Raw genomic sequence first — 27,631 nt, forward strand, 5'->3', positions numbered from 1 at the left:
TATATATATATATATATATATATATATATATATATATATATATATATATATTTTTTTTTTTTTTTTTTTTTTTTTTTTTCTCTAGATATGTTTACTTTATTTGAAGTTTTACCTTTTTTTGTTATTTGCCTGCTACAATGTTATGCATTTTCTGTTCTTTATATCTTATCCTTATCTAATCGCATCTGTACCTTAAACTTAAATTCCTTGTATGCAAGGTGTTCTTTCGTAAATATTTTTTCTTGGGATATATTTACTTTATTTGGGCTTCTCTTTAATTTTACTGTTATTTGTTTAATATACATCTTCCTTTTCCTTGATCTCTCATCTAACATCTCTTCAGTATTCTGTACCTACTGTAATCATATCGTACATAACATAATTAAACTTACATAAACCGTTTTCAGTGGTGGTCCGCCACAGGATACAGTATGGTCTTGCCGTAAATATACATATAAATATTTTAGGGAATGAGTTTGGGATGCCTGTAATGTCTCCGAGAGTGTGTGGTGTCTTGATTTTTTTTTTTTCATATTTTCTAAGCGTTTTTTATTCTTGTTAATTCAAAATGGATGGATTTTCCAATGGTTTTATTCGTGTCAAGGTTTCAACATTTTTTTTTTACTTTTTGTGAATTGTTTATTTCTGCAAAGTAACAAAGTTTATTGAAAAATTTGATCATATTTTCCATTTTTTATTGTTATTATTCTTAAGTTAAAATATATAGACTTTTCAATTACTTTTAATCGCATCAAGATTCCAACATTTTTCCAAATGATTTTCCTTGTATTTCATTATTATTACTTAGGTTTTAAATGTCTTGATTTTTACGGTATTATTTAAAGTATCCAACAAGTCAGAACATATAAAGCAATCAAGTCTAACTGCATTTTTTCTTAGGGCCATTTTCAAAATTAACTGGACAGCGTAAATAAATTAACCCCGTGATGTCATCATGCGGATCCAGACCAAGACCTTCCTCCCTTTTAGTCTCCGTCAATATTTAGCCAACAACAATCTGTGTCAGGAGTAAATTGATTGGGTGACTTTTTTGTAGCAACTTATATGAAATTTATGTATGTACCTTTGTGTATATATAGCTATTGATTCATCATTTATTATTCATCTGTTCTCTGTACCATAGCAAGCAAAGGTCTCAGGGATATTACAAAAAATACTGGTGAAATATATACCATTTTTATGTATTAATATATATGTAACATATGCAACATTGATATATCAGTGGCTGCAGGCTCTCACAGGAGGCAGCAGGGGAATGACACTGATGCATTGACTACAGCTATCTGTTTTTATCAGTTCCCATCATTTCCAGGGAACAATACAAAATAACTAGCCTACAGCTTGTAAATGAACTGCATACACCATTGCAAACCAAGTCTTAGTGTTACTCCCCACCTTTCACCTCTACAACACAGACAGCACTTAGGCAAACTTGTCACCATTGTCAATAAATCAATATGGCAAGGCAAGGTTATGGGGCTCTCTCTCTCTCTCTCTCTCTCTCTCTCTGTTGCAACACCTTGAATCACTCAGTCATCCTGACAACCCATCACATTTCATACAAAAGGATGCACGTAGAATGAAAGTTTCCACAGGACACGCTAGCCAAATGATAACACAATATTTGCCAGTCAACACTTTAGAAGTCATGGAGTTTAATTAATGTATGGTTTCCAGCACCAAGCCAGTAGTTGCTCCTGTGGCACTACAGCTCTTAAAATTACGTGACATGAAAAGGCTTGGACAAAAGGATCAATGTCAGATATACAGAAGGTGTAAGAGTTTGCTGAAAAAGTTGTCAAGGTAGAGTGAAAAGTGACAATCTTTAGAGGAACTGAGATGACGTATAGTGTTAGTTGTGTTCATGTTGCAGGAAGGCAGAAATCTAACTCTCCATTTACGTAGGCAAGGGAAAGTGACAGCCTTTTGACGAACAGATATGCAGTACAGTGTTAATGATATGTCAGTAAGTCTAGGGAACAATATAGAAGTCAAATCAACATTTCCAATTACCTGTAAGTCAATGTTACCTGTCTTACATCTTAACAAGCCACAAGTCATCTAGATACAAGGGCAGGTGAGACATGAGGTGAATGGGAAGGCTGCATTGTTACAAGGTAGTTACAAAGTAGTTACAGATTTACCCATCCAATTGTTAACAGGTCGTACTTAGCCATGTCTTCCCCACACCCTGGTTAGCTTCAAACAAGAACACAACACTCAACATCTGAATATATAGCATCATCACACTGAATTTCATAATCTTAAGTCTTAAATGAACACAATGTAGAGAGCACAAGTTAACCTGCATTCCAAAATCGCCTAAGTGACATAGCACTGCCTGTCCTCCATTGTAATCATCAAAGCAAGGTGATCCTCGTAAAGTGTTTGTTTTGTTTGTTTTGCTTTTCGATTTTTGTATTTTTAGTTTGGTTTTTTAATGATTTTGCTTTATTTTTTCTATATTTTCTTGTTTTTTTATTTATTTAGCTTATTTCCTTAGTTTAGTTTTTAATGATTTTGATTTATTTTTTCTTTATTTTCTTGTTTTTATTTATTTAGCTTATTTGCATCCTAAGTTAACCCTCTCACTGCTGTAGGCAATAATTCACAGCACTGGAAGCAATGCAAGGGATCTTTATAACCATCTACAAGTAAGAAAGTGATAAAATGGGATATATTTTGTCTTTTTAGCCAGTACAATGCTTGGGGGTGAGTATAAAGCAATCTTTGAGCATCTACAAGAAAGGGATAAAAAGGAATATAGTTTGTCTTTCTTAGTACAATGCATGGAGGTGAGTGTAGTGAAGGAAAGGACGTCTCGGAGTAGTTAGTTGTGAAAGAAACATGTGATAGCAGTGAAAGGGTTAAGTCACATGAAGTGCGGCCTATCTTCCCTTCATTCTTAGAACATAGTGAACTTCTAAGTATTGAGCCAAACTATAGCAAGGTATACGAGTATAGTCATTCAGTCAGTCAAACACGTAACCTTGTCTACGTACAAGCATTCACGGCTAAACACAGTCTGGATTCTTTTCAACCCGACACTGGTCTGTTCAAACGCGACTGGAATAATGTTACGTTTGATATTCTGCTTTGAGGCCTAGATAGTTTTGATCTAGCCCTTCTAGTCACACTGGCACCACAGACAACGGCCTCCATCAGTTAAGAACACTTGATTGTATGAATGTTAAGCACAACACTCCACAAAGGATTTAGGTAAGCACATATTTAGAAACTCTTTGCTCTCTCACCACAGCTATTTTCCAAGGCCACAGAGAGGATTAGCCATGTTATTGCGGGTGTTTCTCCTGGTGACAATGTAGAAATCATGTTAGTCTGTCACTGGAATCATAGAAACACCTTTAATAACCCTGGTAACTTCAACTAGAGGCTTTTAAAAGTTGTGGAGGTGTAGTGTGTAAGTTTTTCAGGATACAGGCTTTTTTGCTAATATTATGTTTCTCCGGTGCTTTATTTTTTTATCTATTTTTTTGCAGATGATATTTAATAGCTAATAAGAAACAAAGCAAACTGCACTTGATTCCTGTCACTGGCTTATTGGGAATACGTTTCATTTTCCACATCTCATTTTATTGTTTCCACTGTATTTACGCATGTGCCAGACAAAGCAACACGTACTTTTGTTTCCCTCTTTAACAGCATGCAATATACATTCTTAAAGCAAGAAGCAATGGAAGAGTCTGTTGCAGTCTTCCTTCATGCTTCTAGAATATAGTTTGTGTTTGGGTACTCAAGTTGCTGTCTATATGTATTTTCATCCCCACCAGACTAAACCTTATATCATTTTTATTTCATTTTTTTTCTTGAGCATGCGTATATACACACACACACACACACACAAAAACAGAATTACCTATCACTCCACAGCCACACTTTGCAGCAAAACACCATGAGCTAATCAGTGAAGAAAGGAGGAAGAGAAGTATGACACACCACCACAACCACCACCATCACCACAGCAAACCATCAATCACTAGTGAAGAGTAAGTGGTGCTAAATGAAAGATATGAGTGTGCTAGACATCACTGGTTATAAAGAGAAAGTGGTGGGGTGTCACAAGAGAGCCACTAGTGTAGAGTAACGATGCTAACCTTGTCCGAGGCTTTCCACATGCTGCATTCGGAATTGAGACATCCACTTCATCTACAAAGCTTCATGCATTTGAAGCCCAACTCTCTTAACTTGATACAGTTTATACACAGACCTGTCATCTTAACTTTTGTCATATGATCTAAAGAACTTAATGCATTGAAGCCTCACTCTCGACAACTTGGATTGACACACTTTTTAACACAGTCCTTTCATATTCTTCTGTCATATGATGTGCAGTGTGGGTAACAGTAACCCCACTCTTGACAACCTAAACAGATGCACTTTCAAACGCAGATCTGTCATATCTACGTGTCGTGTGGTGGTGGCGCGTAGTGGTGTGTTGAGCAATGGCAATGTACAGTACACACCTAAAGCTGCACACACGCCTGAGTATGTGCACACCTCTCATATACATACTTGAAATGTGTGTACCAGCTACCAATGTGTGTATTAGCTACCTACTGAGTAACTGTACACCTTTGCTTATCAGAGGGAAGGAGGTTAAAAGGATGGGGAGAAATTGTACAGTTGGGGAGACATAATTTAGGAAGGACTGAGGAAAGGATGGTTTGTGAAGGATTTGTGGTTTGGGAGACGAAAAGAGGATAGGAGGAGAAAAGGAACAGATAGAAAGGGGTAGGAAGAGGAAGGGAACAGAGATGGGAAGAGGAAAGGGAAAGGGATATAAAGGGGAAAGGGAAGAGAGAGAGAGTGGGTGTTGTTTGGAAGGGATGGAGGTCAGAATAGTATAGATATTTCATTAGCTTCCTCATGAGACTTCAATTTGTAAACACATACACACATACACACACACACATTGCACAAGCTACCCATTTCTGCAGACCACTAAATACTACAGTGTTTAAGCAGCAGATCAACACAAGGTTCTCAGTACACAGTTTGGTTTCCAGGAATGGTGAATTGTCCACAGTGCATCTTTTGGTATATTGAAAGAACCACTGAACGAACAACACAAATCACGTCATACAAGTTGTGGAAAAACTTTTGAACAAATGCTGAATTACTGACAAATTACAAAAGCTATATGAATTGTAAAAATAACTTAATACTAACAATATATAAAATGTCAGGCATGCTGGAACTAAGAGAGTCACACATGGTCCCTGCGTTCTCCAGTGAGTGACGGACAAGCAAACATGGGTGGCCCACAATTTACAAATCCTTCACTTGAGAGTTTTGAAAGTGACACATGGGTGATTCACGCATTATTAGTTACAAACAATACAATCTTATCCTTCATCATGATTCACAGAACCAGAATTTGCATTTCCAAATAAAACAACAACAAATGCATGAATAAAAAGAAAACTCAAGACCAGCTACAGTTTATGTGACTCACAGAAATTCTTTTACCTATTAATATTCTCGAGGAATGTTGAGTCAATTGTAAATCACAACACTTGTACACAAAACAAAGGGCAGACAGACTCACTCAGACAAGAACACAAACAGCAAACACCTCAAACTAACCATCTCTAGTAGGAATCTTTACAACTGAAGGAAGATAAAATAGAAAAAAAGAAATGTAAGGAGACAATTGGTGTACCAGTAAACAAAATAATGATTAGAGTGCAATGAAAATAACTTAACACCTGGAATTAATCATCTTTTGTGGAAATCTTTACAACCAGAGAAAAAAAAAATTAAGTAGATAATTGGTGTACCAATAAAGGACATAACAATCAGAATGTAACGAACACAACAAACATGGCAAACACATGACTGGTGCAACGATCACCTCTTGCAACCAGGATACCAAAAGAACGGGAATGTAAGACAGTAATTCTTGTACCAAAATTCTGAGGAAAAAAAACAAAATCAAACACAGTAAAGATGAAATTAATACTAGACTGGTCCAAGGATCACTTCTAATCTTAACACTGGAAAGATGGGAATGTAAATTTATGCACTGGAATTAAAGAGAAGTAATGAAAACTAGATCAACACAAACAGAACAACAGCAAGACTGGTGACATCAAAGAACGTCAGAACCAAATCAAAGAAAGTCATAACCAAATCAAAACAAACTGAACAACAACAACACTGGTGACATCAAGGAACGTCAGAACCAAATCAACACGAACATGACGACAACAAAGCCGGTGCAACACATTAACGAGTGATGAACATAAACGGCAATGATGGCAAAGGAAAATTTACTCAAACCCACTGGGAAATAAATACAGGAACACAACTTTTGGTAGGTAGTAAAATTAATAAGATCACATTGTTTGGCAAGAGGTACAAGAATTAACAAGATCATAAATTTTTGGCATGTGGAAGGTGTAATGATAAAAGTAACAAAGGTAATAACACATTTTTTGGCATTAGAAACAAATTAATGATCACAAATTTTTGGCAAGAGATACAAGAATTAACAAGATCATAAATTTTTGGCTTGTGAAAGATGTAATAATAAGAATAGTAAAAATAACAAGATAACACGTTTTTCAGCTTGCAGTGGAAGAATAAACAAGATCACACGAATTTTTGGCAAGTAACAGAACCAATACTCGGATAAAATCAAACCAGATCTAACAGAACCTTATGGCATTATCAATATGGCAGATGAAACACAGAAATCATAGGCAATAAGAACGTAAACAAAAAGACTAACCCTTTCACTGTACCATGCAATAATCCACACCACTGAAAAAAATGATTGTCGAAACCTTTTCAAGCACCTACAAAAAAAAATTAAATAAATAAAAGAATTAAAAAAAAGTAAAAAAATAAAATAAAAAAAGAACTAAAAGAGCATTCTCCAATTTGTGGCTGGTATAATATTTGGATGTGAGTGAGGTGGTTAGGTTAGTGGTTCGTAATTAAAAACACAAGAAAACAGATTGACTAAAGGATTAATTTTCCCATCTATAACTAGTATAATATTTAGCCGTAGATGAAATATTGTCAGAAGAAATAATTTAGAGTGGTTTGGGATCAAGTAAACAATGGCAAATAAACAATGTGACAGACACCAGAGGAAAAGTTAACAGCAATGAAGGAAGAGATAATGGTCAACAGTGAGTGGCTGGGACCTTTCTAACTTCAAACTCATCATCCAGTCAGTCTTCATTCCCCCAAACTCATTATACAGCAAATTTTCACTCATTTAAATCACACATTCACTCAAAACACTCCACTCACTCTCAGACACACTCATAACTCACCCATTACTCACTCATCCAATTAGGGTTTACTTGTTCACCTCTATTTGGTTCACTTGTTAAAGAAATGCCCTTGACTCGTCCATCACACAATCATCTGTTTCTCTCATCAAGCTGCCCTTCTTTTCTCTCTCATTCTGATGTTCTTTGGCTGTTTCCACAAAGCGAGGGGTTGGCATCATGTACACGTCTCCTCCAGTTTGTGTCCCTTGCATACACAACCTCCCACCTCTACTATCAATGTCTACTTTTCCACAGCCCATACTCTCTCATTCTCATCTCCATGACTGCTCTTCACAACCCACACCTGCCACAGCACACTACATCCAGATATACAGTGTCTATATGCCAGGCTTGTAATCCCACACAGGGCAGCCCAAACAAGACACCACACACACACACACACATACACACACACAGTTCACACTCTAAGGGATACTAATAGTGGTGGTAGTAGTAATAGTAGTAGTAGTAGTAGTAGTAGTCCATCTATCTACCACTCACATGCTTAGCCATATCAGCCCCAGGTGGAAAAGAACAGTCTTGAGAACCACCTGACTTCATCCACTTAACCACATCCACACATTCACACCTAACTACTACATAAGCATTCACATCCACGTACTTCTCTTCACATCCTCCTCCACCTATCCTCTCCACCCACTCTCCACCTTCCCAAAAGCTTACGGCAAGTCCAGGATGTTGTAATCCTCGTAAAGCTTCTGTGTGAGGTTATAGACAGAGTTCATGACCTCTATAACTTTTGGCATCAGAGCTTCATTGTGTGCTCTAACTGCTGCTACTCCCCCGGTCATCTGTGAGGGAGAGACGGAGGGTGAGTGCGCAGTAGTGACTAAACTGTATTGTGTATGAGTAAGGAGGTCTTGGTGATGGTGGTGTTCTTCAGGGTTCAGTTGTCTTAGTTTTCTTTTTCTATCATTATATCTTATTTGTCTATCTGTTTATTACTCTGCTTCTTTGCCTTTTTTGTTTATTTTAGTGCTAGTTTATTTGTTCTTCTACTCATAATTTCCTCCTGTGTTTCAATTTTTATTCCTTTCTTGTTTAATCTTCATTTGTGTTTTCCCTGTCATCTATGTCTTCCTTTCCTTCCCTCTCATTCTCTTTCTATGCCTCTTGTCCTTTCCCTCCCTCTTGCTCCTTTTCCCTGCCTCCCTCTCTTTCTCTGTTTCCATCCCTCTCTCCCGTTCTCTCCCCAGTGTCCTATTCGCCTTCCTTCCCCTCCCTTTCCCCGCCTTGTACACCTCTCTTTCTCTCCCTCTCACTCCCTTTCCCTGCCCTGAGTTTTTTTTTTTTTTGTTATGTAGGAGAGACACTGGCCAATGGCAATAAAACTACATAAAAAAAAAAGGTTCACTGAGGTGCCAGTCCCTGAAGAGCCAAAAGTGGTAGTCAAAAATTACAGGATGTCTTGAAATCTCCTTCTTGAAAGAGTTCAAGTCATAGGAAGTGGAAATGCAGAAGCAGGCAAGGAGTTCCAGAGTTTACCAGGGAAAGGGTGAATGATTGAGAATACTGGTTAACTCTTGCATTAGGGTGGACAGAACAGGGGTGAAAGAAAGAAGAAAGTCTTGTGCAGCGTGGCTGCGGGAGGAGGGGAGGCATGCAGTTAGCAAGATCAGAAGACCAGTTGGTATAAAAATAGCAGTAGAAGATAGCAAGAGATGCAACACTGCGGCAATGAGAAAGAGGCCGGAGACAGTCAGTTAGAGGAGAGGAGTTAAGATGAAAACTTTTGTGAGCCTCTCTTCCCGTCCCCCTGCCTCCCTCTCCACTTACCGGCTTACTTCCAAGGATTACCTGTTGGTGGAAGCAGAGAGTTTAGGTCAATTATACTTAGTGCAGTGACAAGGGAACACTCACAAGGGAAAGTATACTGGATATTCTTTCTTGTATTCTCTCTCTCTCTCTCTCTCTCTCTCTCTCTCTTGCATTCTGTCAATAATCTCATCTCTCTCTTACATATCTATCCATTCTCTCTCTCTCTTAATCATCCACCTACCCATCCAATCTCTCTCTCTCTCTCTCTCTCTCTCTTACATATCCATACACCTAAATGTCCACACTCTTTCTCTCTTATTTAATCACCCATCTACCCATCCACACTCTCTCTCTCTCTGTGTGTGTGTGTGTGTGTGTGTGTGTGTGTGTGTGTGTGTGTGTGTGTGTCTATGAGAGCCTCACCCTGTCAATGATGGTCTGCTTGTTGGGCATCATGAGCAGCACAGCACCAACAGTCTTGGCCAGCACCCAGTTGTGGTGCTTGGCCAGGGTGCGGCCGTACAGCTCCGAGGTGGTGCTGCCCAGTCCGGCCGTGTCTGCTGCCTTGTGGATCTCTGCCATGAAGCCTGAGATGAATTCTGTGGCGGAGAGAGGTGGAGAAAGGTCTATAAAGGAACATGCAGGTAAATATATGTATATACCAGGATGTTTGAATGCTTTGCTCTTTCACCACTACTGTTTTTTCAAGGCTACAGAGATGATTGGCTGGATCCTCAAAACTTTCTTCTGTTCTTAATGTAGACATCTTGATAATCTAGCACTAAAACTATAAACTCTTCAAAACCTGTGCAGCTCCACCACAACTATTTTCAAAGGCCACAGAGATGACTAGCCAGGTTTTCAAAACTGTTTCTCCTGTCAGTAATGTGGAAATCTTATCAATCTGTCAATAGAGCCGTAAAAACATCCTTGAAAACCCGTGTAACTCCAACTAGAACCTTCAATAACAACTGGAGGTGTGGAGCAAAAGTCTTTCAGAATTATGAATCTACAAATCCTATGTGGATGTAACCGACAATCTTAGTCTAGCATATAACTCCAGTCTCACTCCCAGTCTCCCCAACGCTTACCCAGTCCCCGGTGCAGCCTGAGCAGGGTGCGGGAGCCGGACTGTGGGTCGGTACAGGTGAGGAGGTTGTTCTCCTGCTCGTACTCAATCATGGACTGAATGGAGTAGTAGTAGTCCCCAGCTCCCCCCTTACGGTAGCACTGCAGAATGGTTACCTGTGGATAGAGAGGGTGAGTGAGTGTGTGTGAGTGTGTGAGTATGTGAGGATAAGCATGCAGGACAGGAAATGAATTAGAGACAAAACCAGAAAGAGGGGAATAGGACATGATTACCTGTGGATGAAGAGGGTGAGTCAGTGTGTGTGTGTGTGTGTGTGTGTGTGTGTGTGTGTGTGTGTGTGTGTGTGTGTGTGTGTGTGTGTGTGTGTGTGTGTGTGTGTGTGTGTGTGTGTGTGTGTGTGTGTGTGTGTGTGTGTGTGTGTGTGTGAGGAAAAGCATGCAGGACGGGGAATGAACTAGAGACAAAACCAGGAAGAGAGGAAAAAGGAAATGAATCAGGAAGAGAACTGATACTCGTAAATGGAGCGCAAGAATGAGAGTGTGGACAGAGGGATGTGAATTAAGGAGGAAACTGATGAACGTAGCATAAAACTGAGGATAGGAAACATGCTCTCCTTATGTTAACACTGCAGAATGATGACGTGTGGGTGGACAACGAGTGTGTGAGTGTGTGAGTGTGTGTGGACAGGCAGGCAAGACAGGAAGGAGGGAAAGAAATGAATCAGGTAGTATAAAGGAAGGAAACAAATGGTGATATACTTCTTTACTCAAGGAATAAGATAAGTAAAGTATTGAAACTACCACTACTGCTCATAATAACTATCTATCTATATGTAAACCACACTGACATCTCTCTGAAGGGGTGACGGCCAAGACAGGTAATTCACAACAACAACAATATAACTTTACCTTCTTCTGTATATCATGGGAGACAAAGTTGAATATTGTTCCAAGAAGCTGAAGGAACCTGATGACAAAAAAGAGTACACATGTCAACAACCACACAACAATAATTAGTACAGCATAGAAAATAACATTAGCTGATGGAAGGAAAATTAAGAAGCGAAAAGACATAAGAAGAACAGAAATTAAGAAGATGGATGTGAAATTAAGCAGAAGGAAAAATTACATAGAAAAAAGTGAATATTAAGGAAGAGAAAGGCAGCAGGGCCAAGGTTAATGTCAAAGGCAGCTCCAGCCAATGACAGCTGCCATGAAAAACAGATGACAGGTGTTGCTTTTGTCAGAAATATAAGTAGGAAAGCTGCTTCATCAAGTTGGGAGCCGTCCATACACATATAGACCTTATTTATCAATATGATATAAAACTAAATTTTTATATGTAAAATATCTAAAAAAAAAAAAAAAAAATAATAATAAAATAAAAAAAACTCACTTAGGTTATTTATTTATTTATTTATTTATTTTTTAGGTGGGTTTTTTTAATGGCAACCCTGCAGCCAAAAGTGTCTCAGGATATGGGCCCCAGACACACACACACACACACACACACACACACACACACACACACACACACACACACACACACACACACACACACACACACACACACACACACTCAGTCACTTACTTGTTGAGCTCACTGTACGCCCTGAGGTAAGCATCAAGGTACAGCTGACCGTCCTCCCCCCTGCACTCACTGAAGCCGTCCAGGACCAACTGCAGATCAAACACCAACTCCTGTGGCAACGCGGCGTCTGGAGTCACCCCGTTCTCCTGCAACCCTGCTGCTGCTGCCGCTGCCGCCATCGCTGCTGCCGCCTCTTCAGCCTCCTCCACTTGCTGCGGCGGTTCACTCCCTGGGGGAATGGCCGCCATCTTGCTCTCCTCTATCCTGCCGGGGGAGACTCAGGTATTAATAGTGGAGTGGTGAAGTAGTCTGCTGTCAGGCACTATTGGGAAAACTAACTTAGTGTAAGAGATGCATGAAGAAATAAAGATAGAAAAGAAAAACAGGTGAAATATTTTGACAGTGTAAGGAAAGTGTTCATCTTGAGGCGGCTTGTTCCAGGTTACAGTTTTCTCAGTGGTAAACCAAACATTTCAGGATAACATTTTCTTTTTATTTTGGAAGGCACTTTTGACCTTTGTTCTGGGACTGGCACCTCAGTAGGCCTCTGTACATTCCTCTCATTCCTGTCCCATTCCTACACACCTGCACTCTTCACCAGCCTCATACAAGTGGACTGAGCTTTCTTCCTTACCTACCAGTCCTTACTATGCACACTCCTCTCATTCCTGTCTCACACCTACACACAAACACACATTTTTTTGAGTGTTAACTAAAAAAGCTAAATAAACACTTCTTTTTATTCTACTCGTATTTTCTAATAGTACAAGTGCGGTTCTCTTCCTCGCCAACACCAGTTTTTGCACACTCCTCTCATTTGTCTCACTCCTACATACAAACATATTTTTTTTCAAGCATTAATAAACTAGATTAACATTCCTAGTTCTCTTCCTCACCAACCAGTCCTTGCTTTGTACATTCCTCTCACTCCTCACTCCTACACACACACGTGCACACACACACCCTCTTCACCAGCCTTGCTCCCCCCAGCCAAGCCTTCCTCTTCCTAAACTTCCAGGATGTGTGGCACTCACAAGGAAGGGAAGTGCTTGAATGCTTAATATTTACATCACAAGTATTCTTCCTCTCCACCCGACTCTTCCTTAACACTCAACCAAAAAATTTACGAGGAAAACTCTCTTCTCCCTACCCACCTAACTTTCTTCACACTCAATAAAAAAATTTACGAGGAAAACTCTCTTCTCCCTCCCCACCTAACTCTTTCTTAACACTCCATGCAAGAAAGTAATCCTACAACTGTAGACTACCACAAAGAGTTCTATATACAACAGCAGTACAAGAATGCCTCAGAGTTTATAAGGAAAACTCTTCAATTGCTAGCAAACAAATAGGATTAGACAGCAGGTCATATGAAATAAGTACATTCATGCCCTCCTGCCCCCCCAAAAAATCAAATAAATAAATAAATAAACTGAACTAGAACAAAACATTATATAAACAGCAATAAAAGAAAACAGCTTAAAGTTTATAAGGAAAACAAACAGGTGGAAGACTGTAAGTTACATTCCATGCCAGCTACAAAAAAAAATAACCTTACAACTAAACTACCACAAAATAAATTATAAATATATACACACCAGCAGTAAAATACCCAATTAAAACAAAAACTCCATTACTGCCAAATGAACAGGAGGAAGACAGCAGGTTACATAATAAAAGTTCGTACGAGTGAAGGAAATGACGTGACCAGGAGACAAAAAAGGTGAAATGGCAAGTCAGGGGGTCGGCAAACACTAGCAGGAAGAAAACCTCCATGTCACTTGGCACAGAAAAACAAATAATGGTAACTTGTCTCTGGAATAACACTGGCATCTGAAAATCTCTGACCAAATGGGAAATAAGGAAAATGAAGAAAAACCTTTGACGAACAGGAAAATAAAGTGAAAACCTCCAAGAAACAGGGAAATAAATAGGAAAATAGAGTAAAAGTCTCTTACAGCAGGGAAATAGAGAGGGAAAACTTGGAAAATAAGAGTAAATATTTCCGACAAATAGGGAAATGAAGTGAAAACCTCCAACAAACAGGGAAATAGAAGGAAATACAATGAAAACTTCCAAAAAAAAAAAGGAAACAGACAGAAAAATACAACTCTATCTCGGATTTCAGAAGTAAACAATTCTTCCAAAAGCTAAATAAACTGACACACAAAATTAACTCTCTCTCTCTCTCTCTCTCTCTCTGAAGCAGCAAATAACATCACCTTCCCTTCAATTTTTTCCCATTTTCTTTATCTCCACGTATGAAAAAACAAAAAAACCCTCACTTTTTCTCTCTTTCTGCTCCTTTCTTCACCTCCTAAGGCAAAACAAAGGTGACAATGCAATGAACCAACAGAGGAACCTTCCATATTAAGACAAAGCAATCATAGCAGTCTCATTGCAGTGCCACCAGTGAACCAGGAAGAGAAGAGGCTGCCAGTGCTGCAAAAAAGAGAAATTTAAGAAGGTGGAGAGGTGGAAGAGGGACAAAAAACAAGGAGGGTAGTGGAATGGGAGAAAAGAAGTGGAATGGAAGGAGAGACAGAAAAAATATGATTGACAGGAAGAGGTAGAAAAGAAATGAATGTAAAGAGACAGAAAAAAAAAGATTGAGAGACAGAGATAAAAGAAAAGGAATGAAATGGGAGATAGGGGAAAAAAAGACTGAGAGAGAGGACTAGGAGAAAAGAAATAAGATGGAATGAGTGAATAAAGGAGAATGAGAGATGGGAAAGAGAATGAGAGAGGAAGAAATTGTAATAGAAAATGGAGTAGGTAGGAACACGAAAAAAAAAAAAAATGTAAGGGAGAGGAAAAGAGCAAATGAAAGTAAGTTAAAGAAAATGAAACTAGAAAGAAAAAGGAGAATGAGAGGAGTGGGGAAGAAAATGAAGAATGGCAGAAAAGGAAAAAAATACAATGAAAGGAAGAAGAATAGAGAAACATGGAAAAAAGTTAAAAGAAAATGGAATTGAGGAGAGAAGAAGAATAAATAAGGGAAAGAGAATAAATGAGGTAGGAAAGGGAGGATGAAAGAATGAGTGAGGAAGAAAGGAATAAAAGAATAGCAAAGAGGAAGAAGTAAATGTGCAGTAAAGAAAGAACAAGAGTTGGAAATTGAGACACAGAGAGAGAGAGAAAAAAAAGGGAAAAAAGAAAAAAAAACAATAACAGGAAACAGAATGAAAGAGCAAAGAATCATCACAGAGGAAGAGGAAGTGAAAATACAAGAGGAAAAGGGAAACAGTCCACAAAAGAAAAGAGAAATAAATAAAGAATATAAAGAGAAGAGGAAACTGAAATATCAAAGGGAAGAATATGAAACAAAAATAAATATACGAGAAGAAATGAAAAAAAGAATAAGTGAAAAGAACAAAGCAATAAGGAAATTAAAACAGTAATAAAAATAAGATATGAAAAAACAAATTAAAATAAGAAAAAGACAAATATAAGAGAGAGAGAGAGAGAGAGAGAGAGAGAGAGAGAGAGAGAGAGAGAGAGAGAGAGAGAGAGAGAGAGAGAGAGAGAGAGAGAGAGAGAGAGAGAGCCCAAGGAGGAAATCAGAATTAAGAGGAAACTCAAGCCACCCAAACAGTGTCAAGACCAGATCTCAACTCCCCCCTCACCCCCCCCACAAGGTCACCCCAACTCTCCCTCCCCCACCTCCCTCTCCCACCACCTCACCCCTACTGCTACCCATCTACCCTACCCTCTTCCTCTCCCTTCCTCCTCTCCCTGCCATCCTACTAACCTACCTTCTCTCTCTCTCTCTCTCTCTCTCTGTATCACTTCCTCATCGATTAGCACTTCAATCTATTTTTTCTCTCTCTACATCAGTACACCCAGCTCGACTTGACTTGGCTAAGGAGACTCGGCAGGCTCACCTTCACACTGCCATTTTTACTGTGGGTGAGCTCCTTTGTGTGATGGAGACTGCCTGAGGTGGTGGTGGTGGTGGTGGTGGTGGAAAAAAATAATAAAAAAAATATATTGTTTGTCTGATCAGGGAAGAGAGAGAGAGGGACTTTTAGAGGTTAGAAAAAATGTGGTATGTGTTTGTTTGTGTTTGTTTGTGTTTGGTATCTGGGTGTTGCATGGTGGCCTCTGTGTGTGTGTGTGTGTGTGTGTGTGTGTGTGTGTGTGTGTGTGTGTGTGTCAAGCCATCTCAGGGCAAAAAAAAATTAACTCCATCACCTCAATGACCACTGGTATGTATAAGGAACAGAACATCACACTAAACTTATCGAACTTATACTGTTACGTTCCTCTGTCTTGATAGTGGCGGCGGCGGTGGTGGCGGCAGTGGTGGCGGGTGAAAAAAAAAAACACCCCATTATCTCCAGTCTAATTCCCCTAAAGGTCTCATGGAGGAGTCACCAGGGACCATAAGAAACGTACTACCTCTTAATGTTCCCTATAACACAGTGCTTGGGCCGGGCGGTGCAGGAATGGTACGCCTTGCCTTGGTATGGGCGCAATGTGGTCACTGGAGCACTGGTGTGGATTATGACCAGAAAAAAATACTTGATCACCTTCCTTTCACTATCACACTCATGCATACACACAGACACGCAGACACACACACGCATGAAGAGGTGATATGTGTAAACGCCTGTTATTTTATGAGCAAGAGGTAGGTATTGATGGGATAAAGCATGAAATAGACTGATATGTGTATAGGTAGATGGATGGATAGATAGACAGACAGATAAAGGAAGATAGAGGGATAGGTAGATGGTCAGACAGATTGAGATAAGTGGATAAATTGATATAAGAAATAGATAATGAGAGATAGATAGATAGATAGATAGATAGATAGATAGACAGATAGATAGAGATTTTCTTACGTAGACAGATAGTTAGATAGACAAAAATCAAGATAGATAAACAAATAGATAGATAGATGGGAAAATAAAGACAGATAGAGACAGATAAGTGTCCATGACTTTAAGAGCAAGTCAGAAAAATGTAGATAAGGAGACAAAACAATAAAGGCTTCACTTAAATCCTGTACATTACAATTAAGTAAATATGACTGGATGAACTAGGTAGGTAAACACACACACACACATGCACATACACTCACAAACTATAAACACACACACACACAAACACACCTGATAATTACACACAAACAGACAGCTAGGAAGTTGAAGATAATCTACTGATCACTGATTTGGAGGCACTATGAAAAAAGAACCACAAATCTGCAAACACACACACACACACACACCATAACCCATTACTTAACAAACCCCATAACATTTCACCACCTGACATCAAACAACAAGCATGCAACACCAATCTGAGGGGAGGAAAGAAACACAAGATGGGCAAAAAAAACACAGCCGCCACCACCACCACCTCCTGCACCTCTTGTGACCCTCCCAAGATTCTTAACATTTACTTGACCTTTGCCTTATGAAGTGAGGTCACCCATTCCCTTCCTCCCTGCTACACCTAGACACTCTCAAGACTACCTAACTGTACACACACACAGATAGACACACACACACACGCACATATACACACGCAGATACTTCTCTTCCTTCTAAGGCAGAAAGTAAACAGCAGCACTGGTAACTGTTCTTGCGTAAGCAGAAATATTATATAGAAGTGTGCCTTGCCTAGTAGTCCTGTTAGGTTTGGTTGCCACACTCACTGCCTGGTCACTTCATTTTATACTTCATATCACTTCACTTCCCTCTTTGTAATGTCTGAGTGTGATAATTACTGTTAATATGTTTTTTTAAATTTTTTTTTATCTCATTTTTTTTTTTCATGTTTTCTGCATCAGTGTTTCTCTTGTTCTTTCTCTCCCTTTTTTTCTTCTTTCCATCCATCCATGCATCTCCTCTCTGTCTCTTCCCTGTTTTTCACTTCAATCTCTCTCCCTTTTCTTGTGTTCACCCATCCATGCATTTCCTTTTCTTTTCTTTTCTATACTCCCTCCTTGCATAACACCAACACAATTCCACACATCTTTCCAGGGTTTTGTTCCATCATTACACATCGCTTTAATTCTTTGCCTCTCTTTCTGTTCTTCACACTCCCTCCTCATTTAACACAAAGAATTCAAAACCTGCACTATTCCACTCTAACAGGTTTCTCCACCACACTATCAAATCTTTCTACCACAACCAATCAGGAGGGAACAAAAAATAGTGGGCTCAAGTTTGAAAAAAGTTAGGAATGCACAAGAGATGGGAAGGTATCAGTTTTCAGATAGAGCTGTAGATGAATGGAATGGACTCAGTAATCGGACAGTTAGTGCCGAGTCATTAGGAAGCTTCAAAAGATTATGGATTTATCGATGGGAATGACAGGCAGAAACTGGTAGGTATGCTTCATAAAGGGACTGCCAAGTGTAGACCTGATAGCTTCCTGTGCCAGCCCTTGTGTTCTTACGTAAGCTAACGCCTCTACGAAAAGATTCACCGTGAGCTTTTTATCTCTTGCCATATCTCCCTAGGATGACAAAGGGATGGTCTGAGGTAAATGCCATCCCATACCAAGGCCAGGCTCTGAGTACATGTGGGTCGTCTCGGGGTAGAGATGACCATAGCATCTTATTTGTGTTTTGGTCAATTTTTTACGCAAGCTGGTGGTGATGGTGGTGGTGGTGGTGTATCAAAGGGTACTGGGTGGTAATTATGAAGACACTGGGTTACATTACTGGCTGTTTGTGTGCTAGTGTGTGGTGGCGGTGATGGTGGAAATGATAATAATGACTTGTGATGGTGAGAATGACAATGATGATAAAGATGGTAAAAAGGAGATGATTGTGACAATAACAATGATGATAATGATGATGATGATGATGACAAAACTATGATGACTGGTGATAACTGGTAACAATGAAAGTAACACCACAATAAGAGGATGATGATGATAAGAAGGAGGAGGATGATAGATAATAGGAAAAATAAATCTTGATAGATGATGAATAAGTAAATAAGAATAATAAATTAATAAAAAAACACAAAAAAAACTCAGCATTACCATCAAGCACACATCACCCCAAACAAACATAACACTAAACATATCAAAACACAATAAAAAGAAGTAAACAAGATAAACAAAACAAAAACACAACAACCAAGCAATTTGCACCACCACCAACATGAACACCGAACAAAACAAAACACGATAAAAGGAAATAAACAAGATCAAAACACACACAAACATGATAATGAACCAGTACAGTTTGCAGCATCAACTTTACCCTTACCACAAACAAAAACAATAAAACAAGGCAACAAACACAGGATAAAAACAAAAACTAGATCGCACAGCCACCACGAACAGCAGACCACAGTGCCACATTGGAAATAGGCAGCAGGGACAAAGAAGGAATTTTGCAAAAGGTCTATATAAGCCTTGATATTTAAACTGGCAAACAGGGACTCCCCACATGCCCCCTCCAGCACCTCCACTGCCCCACGCTGGCACCAAGGCATCGTGGAAGTGTCGGGACAAGTTAAGGCTGATCCTCTCTGACGCTGACCTCAACCCAGTGGCCACAGAAAGTCTTCAATGCATCATGTGACCTTTACACTTTTTCCTGCATTCTTGTGCGGCTTAATGGCAAAGGATCTGTCGGTCGGAAGCACTTCCATATATGCTTAGGATAGGATATGAAGTATGATTATTATTATTATTATTTTCACTGTTGTTAAGTGTGAATATCGTGTGTCTGTGTGTGTGTGTGTTTGTCTGGGCTACCTTATGAGGGTTGCAGGCCTGGTATATAGGTGGATAGACTATTATTGGCCAGAAGCACTCCTATGTATGCTTATGATACATTATAGGGTATGATACTACTAGGCACTATTATTACTTTCATTATTATTGTGTGTGTGTGTGTGTGTGTGTGTGTGTGTGTGTGGTGCTTTGTCTGGGCCACCCCATATCAGATAGTCAACCTGTTATATAGATTACTTTTATTTTAAAGACAATATTTTACTTTTTACTTTGTCTGAATGACTCTTAACTATTTCACTAAGCCCAATTAACACCACAGGCACCAAAAGACTCAAACTAGTCCATCTGCCACTCCTCTCACAATCAGTGGCCTTCAAATTTACCCCCCCTTCACTTTAATATACACCAGCACCACGGCATCTTATCATATTTGAGAACCCGCAGCAGGCAAGACGATTAATATTGTAAACATCATTTTATTCTTTGCATTTTAGTGTGTGGGAACTGTGTGAGAGAGAGAGAGAGAGAGAGAGAGAGAGAGAGAGAGAGAGAGAGAGAGAGAGAGAGAGAGAGAGAGAGAGAGAGAGAGAGAGAGAGAGAGAGAGAGAGAGAGAGAGAGAGAGAGAGAGAGAGAGAGAGAGAGAGAGAGAGAGAGAGAGAGAGAGAGAGAGAGAATTATGGCTTTTTATATCACAAACTAAAATCATTCATTGACAGCCAAGTTTGAATAAAAAGCTGCTACATATACACATCCTCATTGCCCAAAACCAGAACCTGATGGACAATATAGAACTGACAAAAACCAAAAGCCCTTAAATGCCAATACACTAAAGAGTTCAATGACAACCAAAAGATATGCGAACAAAAAAAAAAATGACGTAAACCTTCACTTTTTCGGACTTCTGGTTATGGTGGTGATTAATGCAATGATGAAAAAAAAATTGTAAACTTCAAATATCAATAGGTAAAAGGATTCAGTGACAAGTGACCGGTAAGTTATAAAACGATACAGTGCAGCTAAACCTTCACTCACAGGACTTTACAGGTTTGGTGGTTAATGCAGTGCAGATGGAAAATATGCACGGACTTCAAATATCATCAATAAAGGGTTCAGTGACAGGTGATTGGTGAATTATGAACCAGTAGAGCGCAGGCCAGCATTCACTCAAGTATTACGACCGTTATGTCTACTCGTATACCTATTAATACCTATTACTGCACGGTGAAGAGGTGAAATGGATGTGATGACCAAGACACAGGTTTGGTGGGCAGGGCAGTGTGAGCAGGCAGTACGTCACACACACATACACACACTCCTTCAATGCCACCAAATGTCAAGGGTGGTAGTGTTGCAGAGCCGTGCCCCTACCCCTCCCTCTGTCTCCCTCCTCCATCTCCTTTCTGTCTCCCTCTCCCACCATTGTTGTAATTCATGACACGTGTCTACCTTATCTGGCCCTTATCAACGTGCCATAAGCTTCCCTTCCCACAGACTCCTCTCAGCATGGCATTTCCTGCAGCAGCCAAGGCCACCCACCACTGCTGCAATGCTACCAAGCCTCAGGTCGCCAGGCAGGAGTGAATTGTCATCTATGAATTTTTTTTTTTCTTTTATATATATATAATGTAAGAGGAGCACTGGCCAAGGGCAACAAAAATAGCAAAAAAGAAGAAGAAAAAGAGCCCCATTCAGGTGCTAGTCTCAAAGGAAAGGTTAAAATTGTCATCCAAAATTGGAGGATAAGTGTCTTGAATATTTGAACTGCACGTTTTCTGAGGTTTATTGTCGATTTACAAGTCTTTAAGCCTCTCACTGCAATAAGCCACAATTCACAGCAGGAAGAGCAATGTATGAAATCTTTACAAGGGCGTATGGGAAAGGAGATGAAAGAAGAATAGATTTTGCAATTTCTAGTCTGTGTAATATTTGGAGGCAGCAGAAGACCAAAAAAATAATGTGTCTCAGAGCGACCACCGACTGAGGAAAGACGTGCCAAATACCAATGAAACGGTTAAAGTAAAAAGTGAAATAATTTTAAGCCTTGTCCTGATTTATTGATGTAGAATTTGCACTTCTTTTACGTAACTCTCAAAGCTTTTACTTGAAAGTTTACTGAAATATACACTACATAGGAAAATAAAAAATCTACAGGTGATTCTACAGGTGATCCCGGCCAAGGTTTGCTTCATTAAATAATTTTCAAGGTACGTAATTTCTTTCCGACAGCAATTTACCTCTTTCTCACCTCATCTACTCCCTAAGACTTGAGAACTCTAGGGAGGTGCATGAACACAAGCTTTAGTTGGAGAACATGTAAAGCTTGGAATCATCTTCAAATTAAATGCTATGAAACATGCCTACGTTTTCTAATCCCATATACAAAATACACGTGTGGGTACTTTCACATCTCATTCCAGACCCTTAACAGGAAATTGTCCCTAGAAATGTTTAAAAAGTTGGATTTGGTGATTTATTTTCTTTTTGGATCAAGTCTGGCAGAATTAGCAAACTACTTTGACTCTACTTAATACCAGTTTACCAGTGACATGTTGCTTGTATAGTGCTTCAAAGGTTTGTCATACTTTGTACCCAGTAATAATTTACCGTATTGACATATTACTTCTTTGTCTCTTGAATAAAGGTTTGTCATAATTAGCATGTTAGGTACTATTGGAAAAACTCTTTGTATAAGCCTGAGCTATGAAAATGGAAAATTGTTGGTCAGTTATTTATATATTTATTTATTTTCACCTGAGGATTAACACTTTTCTATGCTGTCAAAATACTTCACCAATTTTCTGTTTTTCTTTAATGCTTTTCTTATACCAGGTTAGAGTTTTTCCCAATAGTACTTTTGAATCCAAAATTACGTTGCCTCTAAACATAGAAGCTGTGGGTGCCTACAGGGGCCAGCCTCACTAACATTACAGGCACACTGCCAGCTCCTGCCACTTAAGCAAACAAACACAACCAGTGCTGTGAGTGTAGTGGTCAGCGCGAGGAAACCAAGAATAAAATGGCTTGGTGTTCTGAGCTGCGGCACGGGTGAGGCAGGTTAGGCTTGGTTACATTAGTTTGTTTGATCTGTTGTGTAAGGTTATGGTAAGCTGTGTAAGGTTATACACTGAAATCTTGTTAGTTTATGGGAGTATTGCTTTGGGGATAAAAATTTGATATGCTAGTGTGTTTAGTCAAGCCACAAATATCTCATAAAGGGATTGATGTAAAAAAAAAAAAAAAAAAAGGATAAATAATATAAACAAATACATAAATATAATTAAAATAAAATCTGAAAAAAAAAAGTAGTGACACACTGACAAATGTACCAGCAGCCTTCATCCATCACAAGACTAAACACAAGCACAAAGTTTCACCTTCCCTCACCCACGGCTTTCAAATGAACTTCTCCAGTATATTTATAATGTTCCTAATTCACTGTGGCATTAGAATCTATATATTCATCTATTTCATATTCTATTGCAATTTATTTATTTATTCATTATAATAATTTTTTATGTGTTTGGGAACATTTTACAATTCAAAGACTTTTTTTCTAAGGCATTTGTCACAATGCAGCGTGGCCTTATCTCTGAGCCCATCCCCACCGTGTGTGACGGCTGGACACCGTGAGTGGTGAACCAAGGGAGTGAACCAGGTGAACAAACCCATAACTCTGCAACACTAACAATCTCCACACACCAGGCAGGTGATGCCAGCACCACACACCATAACTCTCACACACACACACACACACACACACACACACACACACACACACACACACACACAAACACACACAGCACTGCATAATCTGGTCTTGATTTATTTCTCTCCTTTCCTATTTTTAGTCAACAGGTGTGTTATGCTTACTGAATTAAATCTGATAATTTTCAAGAATTAGGGTTTAGAATCAATATTGATTTTCAATACTGGAAAATATATTTGTTCAAAATAATAATAAAAAAAATGACAGCCTTGATGGGGCACTGAGGGCCCCCCAGCCAAGGCACTGTGATATAATAGTGGGGTGCCATAGTGCCTTGGCCATCACGGGCCTGGGCCCCCTCCGAGGGTTACTAACCTAACACCCCAGCAAGACTCCCTGGCTAGCAGGTGGCGCCCCCTGCACACCCTCACCAGGTTGTGGCAGTCTTACAATGTTGCAATACAATAATTTACAATAACAATGCCTTCATATAACAAAAAAAATGTTTAGGGTTATAACCTCCAAAAATCAACCTGAATATTAACTGTTTAGTTTAGCAATACAAGAATGTTTAATTTACTTAATGTTAGCCTAAATGCCCCCCATCCCTGGCCCCGCCCCCGACCACTGACCACCTCCCCTCCCTCTACAACCTGACCTTCCTTACCACACCCCTCCACACACCCATACTTCCCCTTCCCTCCTCCCTGCCCCCGGCCCCTTCACCAACACCCTGCCACTAACGCCCTAATGTGACACAGGAAACTTCAAATACCACCACCACCACCATCCTGAAAGAAAAGACTGAAAAAAAAAAAGGAAACACACACACACACACACACACACACACACACACACACACACACACACGCCAAGAGTAAGTCAGACAGATGAAACTTTGAGCGGAATATCCTGTCAGAAGTGCAGGATAAATAAATAGAAACCAGGTCCAATAAACACAAACTGAGAGGAGAAAATATCCGAATGTTTTCATCTCCGTCCCCAAAACACCCCCACTCATCTTCTTATTTACGCCTTATTTACCCATTTTCCCTTCAGTATACCTGTATTTTGTCCCTCAGATATCTTGCTCAGGCTCTCCCAGGGTCTTGAGGTGGAGGGAGAGCGTGGGACAAGGTGGAAGAGGCGAGATATGGAGAGAAATAAATGTACGGGACCCGCACTAACTATGACAGCGCCTCGGCTCGTCACGTAGAAGTAGAACGGGCTCACCTGTGGAGACTTCTCACCTGTCACACCTTAATTAACACTCTACAAGTTTCGTGAATGGGTGATACATCTGCTAATGTATATTTCTGGGGGGTTTATGTTGTTTCTGGGGACTTATAAGTATTCCCGTCTGTTTTCGTGTGTTTTTGGTTCATTTTTTTAGTTTTTTTCGCACATTTGTCATCTTAAACATGTATCTAGTGTCTTATATAATGTCTTACTCGTGTTTAAATAAGTTTCATGGGTTTTTAGGTTGATTCTGGACATTTACAGCTGTTCTCGTCTGTTTATGTGTTCTGTTTTTAGTTCCTAGTGTGTGTGTTTTTTTTTTTTTAACGTTTGTCATCTTAATTATGTCTTTTGAATGGAATATTAGTGTTACACGTGTCTGTGCCTTATATAATGTTTGTTTTGATTTAGTTTAAGTGTAATTATGGCTGCTCTTAAGTTATTACCGCTCATAATTTATCTAGTTCATTTAAATTATAGGTGATACAGGTGTCACTAGCAATATACAAGTCAAAAGTGTTACTGCAGCTTCAGTCGCAATACTCAAAAATAGAAATAAAAAAATCCGAAGTTTACTGATATTTGGCGTATTATCCTATAAATATTCAGCCAATGATTTATCTCGTATATACTTCGGTGACAGGCTACACACGGCTCAGTATATCACTTCAGTTAGCATGGGAGGAAGTAAATGGGAGCAAGAGTGATAGGATCTCGGTTATGAGTCCGTATTCTGAAACGGTGAGTTCTCTAACCGCAACTGTCTTCAAAAGCCACAAAGATGTTCAACTGTGTGCTCAAGACTGTTACTCCGTTAATAATGAAGAAATCTCACTAATCTGCCATTTAAACCATTAAAATACTAAAAAAAAAAAAAAAAACCCGGATAACTTATTTTAAACCCGTATTCTGAAATGCTGTTCTCTCTACGACTATTTCAAGGCTTTCTCCTGTTAATATAATAAAAATCTCTTGCCTTTCATTTACACCATCGAAATATTATTGATAACCCATATCACTTCAACTAAAGCCTTTTTAAATGTAGTAGGGTGCGACGCAGAAGTGATTCAGAATATGGTATGGTTATTTTGCAGTCACCCCTTGCAGACTCGGTGACTCTAAACAGGGGTCGCCTTACTACGTGTAAATATTCCTACGTAAATGGAAGGAAGGAAAATAGGTTCATGTTTACAGGTTTACTAGAATCTAGGTTATAGTTGGTTAAATTATCCAGTATTTTAAACAGTCACGGCATCTTTAATCTTGCGTAACTGATAGGTATAAGAGGATGGTGTGTGTGTACATAGTGTAGATCTCCTGCTATATTCTTCCGTTATCTCCATGGTTACTCCTCTTCTGAATATCTATTTATTTATTTATCTATTATTTTCTTATATAAGAGCACTGGCCTTGAGGAAAAAAAAAAACGAAAAAAAAGGGTGACCGCTAAGAACCATTCGAAATTAGAGGGTATCTTGAAACCTCCCCCCCTTCCCCCGTCCCATGCAAGAGTTCAAGTCATAGGAAGGAGGAAATACAGAATCAGGCCGGGGGTTTCAGAATTTACCAGAAGAAAGGGATGAGTGAGAATACTGGTTAACTCTGGCATTACGGAGTTGTATATGTATGCTAAATGGATGCTTCTCTTCCCCTTATCTTATTCCAAACACTATTTGCGGCATAAGAAAAGTGTAATCCAGACTTAAGACAACAATACTTTTAAGGGCGAAAAATGAATCGATCTATGGTGAAGAAGTAGTAGTGTAGTAGTAGTAGTAGTAGTAGTAGTAGTAGTAGAAGAAGAAGAAAGAAGATGAAGAGGAAGAAAAGATTTGGATGATAGAAGAGGTGTAAGAAAAAAAAGATAAGAGACAGAGAAAGATTTAGATGAGGGGAAAAAGAAAACGGATGGAGATGTGAAGCAAGATTTGAAAAAAGAGAAGGCGTTAGAGAGAGAGAGAGAGAGAGAGAGAGAGAGAGAGAGAGAGAGAGAGAGAGAGAGAGAGAGAGAGAGAGAGAGCTATGTAGGCTACGTAGACTAGATGACAGCCGAGATATTACGCATATTGGGAACAGCCACATTAAGGCAGATAAGGAAATAGTTATGGAGGGATAAATTAAAAACTGACACCATGTTTCCTGAGGCGAGGCAATGAAAATAATTAATGCAGACAGAGAAACGGGCATCACATTTACACACGCACGCACGCACACACACACACACACACACACACACACACACACACACACACACACACACACACATACACGAGGTTGGGTGACTGAATGATGTGAGCTGAAAGAGAGAGAGAGAGAGAGAGAGAGAGAGAGAGAGAGAGAGAGAGAGAGAGAGAGAGAGAGAGAGAGAGAGAGAGAGAGAGAGAGAGAGAGAGAGGTAAAAATATAACTCGATCTGCATTTTACTTTAAGATTTATAGTGAAGATGGATATATTTCTTAAGATTTCCTTGAGATTTATGTAAACTTTTTTTTTTTCGTTTTTTTTTTTTAACCTTGCTTTTCCCGTCGTAACAGTGTGCGTCTCTCTCTCTCTCTCTCTCTCTCTCTCTCTCTCTCTCTCTCTCTCTCTCTCTCTCTCTCTGCTTCGTTTATTTCTGCTTATTTCACCGAGGTCTTCTTTCTCGTTGTTGTTGTTGTTGTTGTTGTTGTTGGCACCCCCACCAACCGCGCACACCTGCCTGCCCCACAGTCTGTTAAATGCCCAATAGCAGGTTCAAGGCGATCTAATTAAGGTCACCGTTTAATCGACATGACTCACGCCTCAAGGTCACGTCCACGATGGGCACTCTCGAAGGTCAGGTCAGTCACTTTATGCTAAGGTCAACCATGATAGTTCGTCCTTTTTTTTTTTCTTTTCTTGTTTCATTTCTGTCAGCTAAGGTCAATTTTTTTTTTTTATGTTATTTTTTTTCTATTTTTGTTTTCGAGGTGTTTGTTACGTGTCATTTTGCATTGAAGGTGTGTGTGTGTGTGTGTGTGTGTGTGTGTGTGTGTGTGTGTGTGTGTGTGTGTGTGTGTGTTCTCAGTAATCTCTTCATGTACTCGTGTGAAGGGTACTCTCGTATTTGGCAACAATGCATACCGTACATATTTCAAACATTTATTTATTTATTTATTTTTTTCACTGACGTAACTCTATAGTCTTATAAAACAAAACTGCTATGACCATTAAAC

At 39.3% G+C, this 27,631-nt stretch overlaps 1 protein-coding gene across 6 annotated transcripts; it reads right to left on the reverse strand.

Annotated features, from left to right (window-relative positions):
- Positions 1–1,181: 1,181 nt before the first annotated feature.
- LOC135095030 (ceramide-1-phosphate transfer protein-like) lies at positions 1,182–24,893 on the reverse strand. Of its 6 annotated transcripts, none has more exons than XM_063995663.1 (7): positions 24,263–24,893; positions 11,788–12,051; positions 11,106–11,163; positions 10,199–10,352; positions 9,531–9,706; positions 9,126–9,146; positions 1,182–8,140 (listed from the first exon to the last, which is right to left on the reverse strand). In XM_063995663.1, the coding sequence occupies exons 2-7, from the start codon at positions 12,033–12,035 to the stop codon at positions 8,009–8,011; spliced, it is 789 nt and encodes a 262-aa protein (XP_063851733.1). In that variant the 5' UTR covers positions 12,036–12,051; positions 24,263–24,893; the 3' UTR covers positions 1,182–8,008. The 6 variants fall into 6 exon arrangements, with proteins under 6 accessions (XP_063851733.1, XP_063851734.1, XP_063851736.1 ...); XM_063995664.1 differs by lacking the exon at positions 24,263–24,893 and adding an exon at positions 20,701–20,844; XM_063995666.1 differs by lacking the exon at positions 24,263–24,893 and adding an exon at positions 19,218–19,651.
- Between the last annotated feature and the right edge of the window lie 2,738 nt (positions 24,894–27,631).

This window comes from Scylla paramamosain, chromosome 47, assembly GCF_035594125.1.
Source record: "Scylla paramamosain isolate STU-SP2022 chromosome 47, ASM3559412v1, whole genome shotgun sequence".
Taxonomy (NCBI): Eukaryota; Metazoa; Arthropoda; class Malacostraca; order Decapoda; family Portunidae; genus Scylla; species Scylla paramamosain.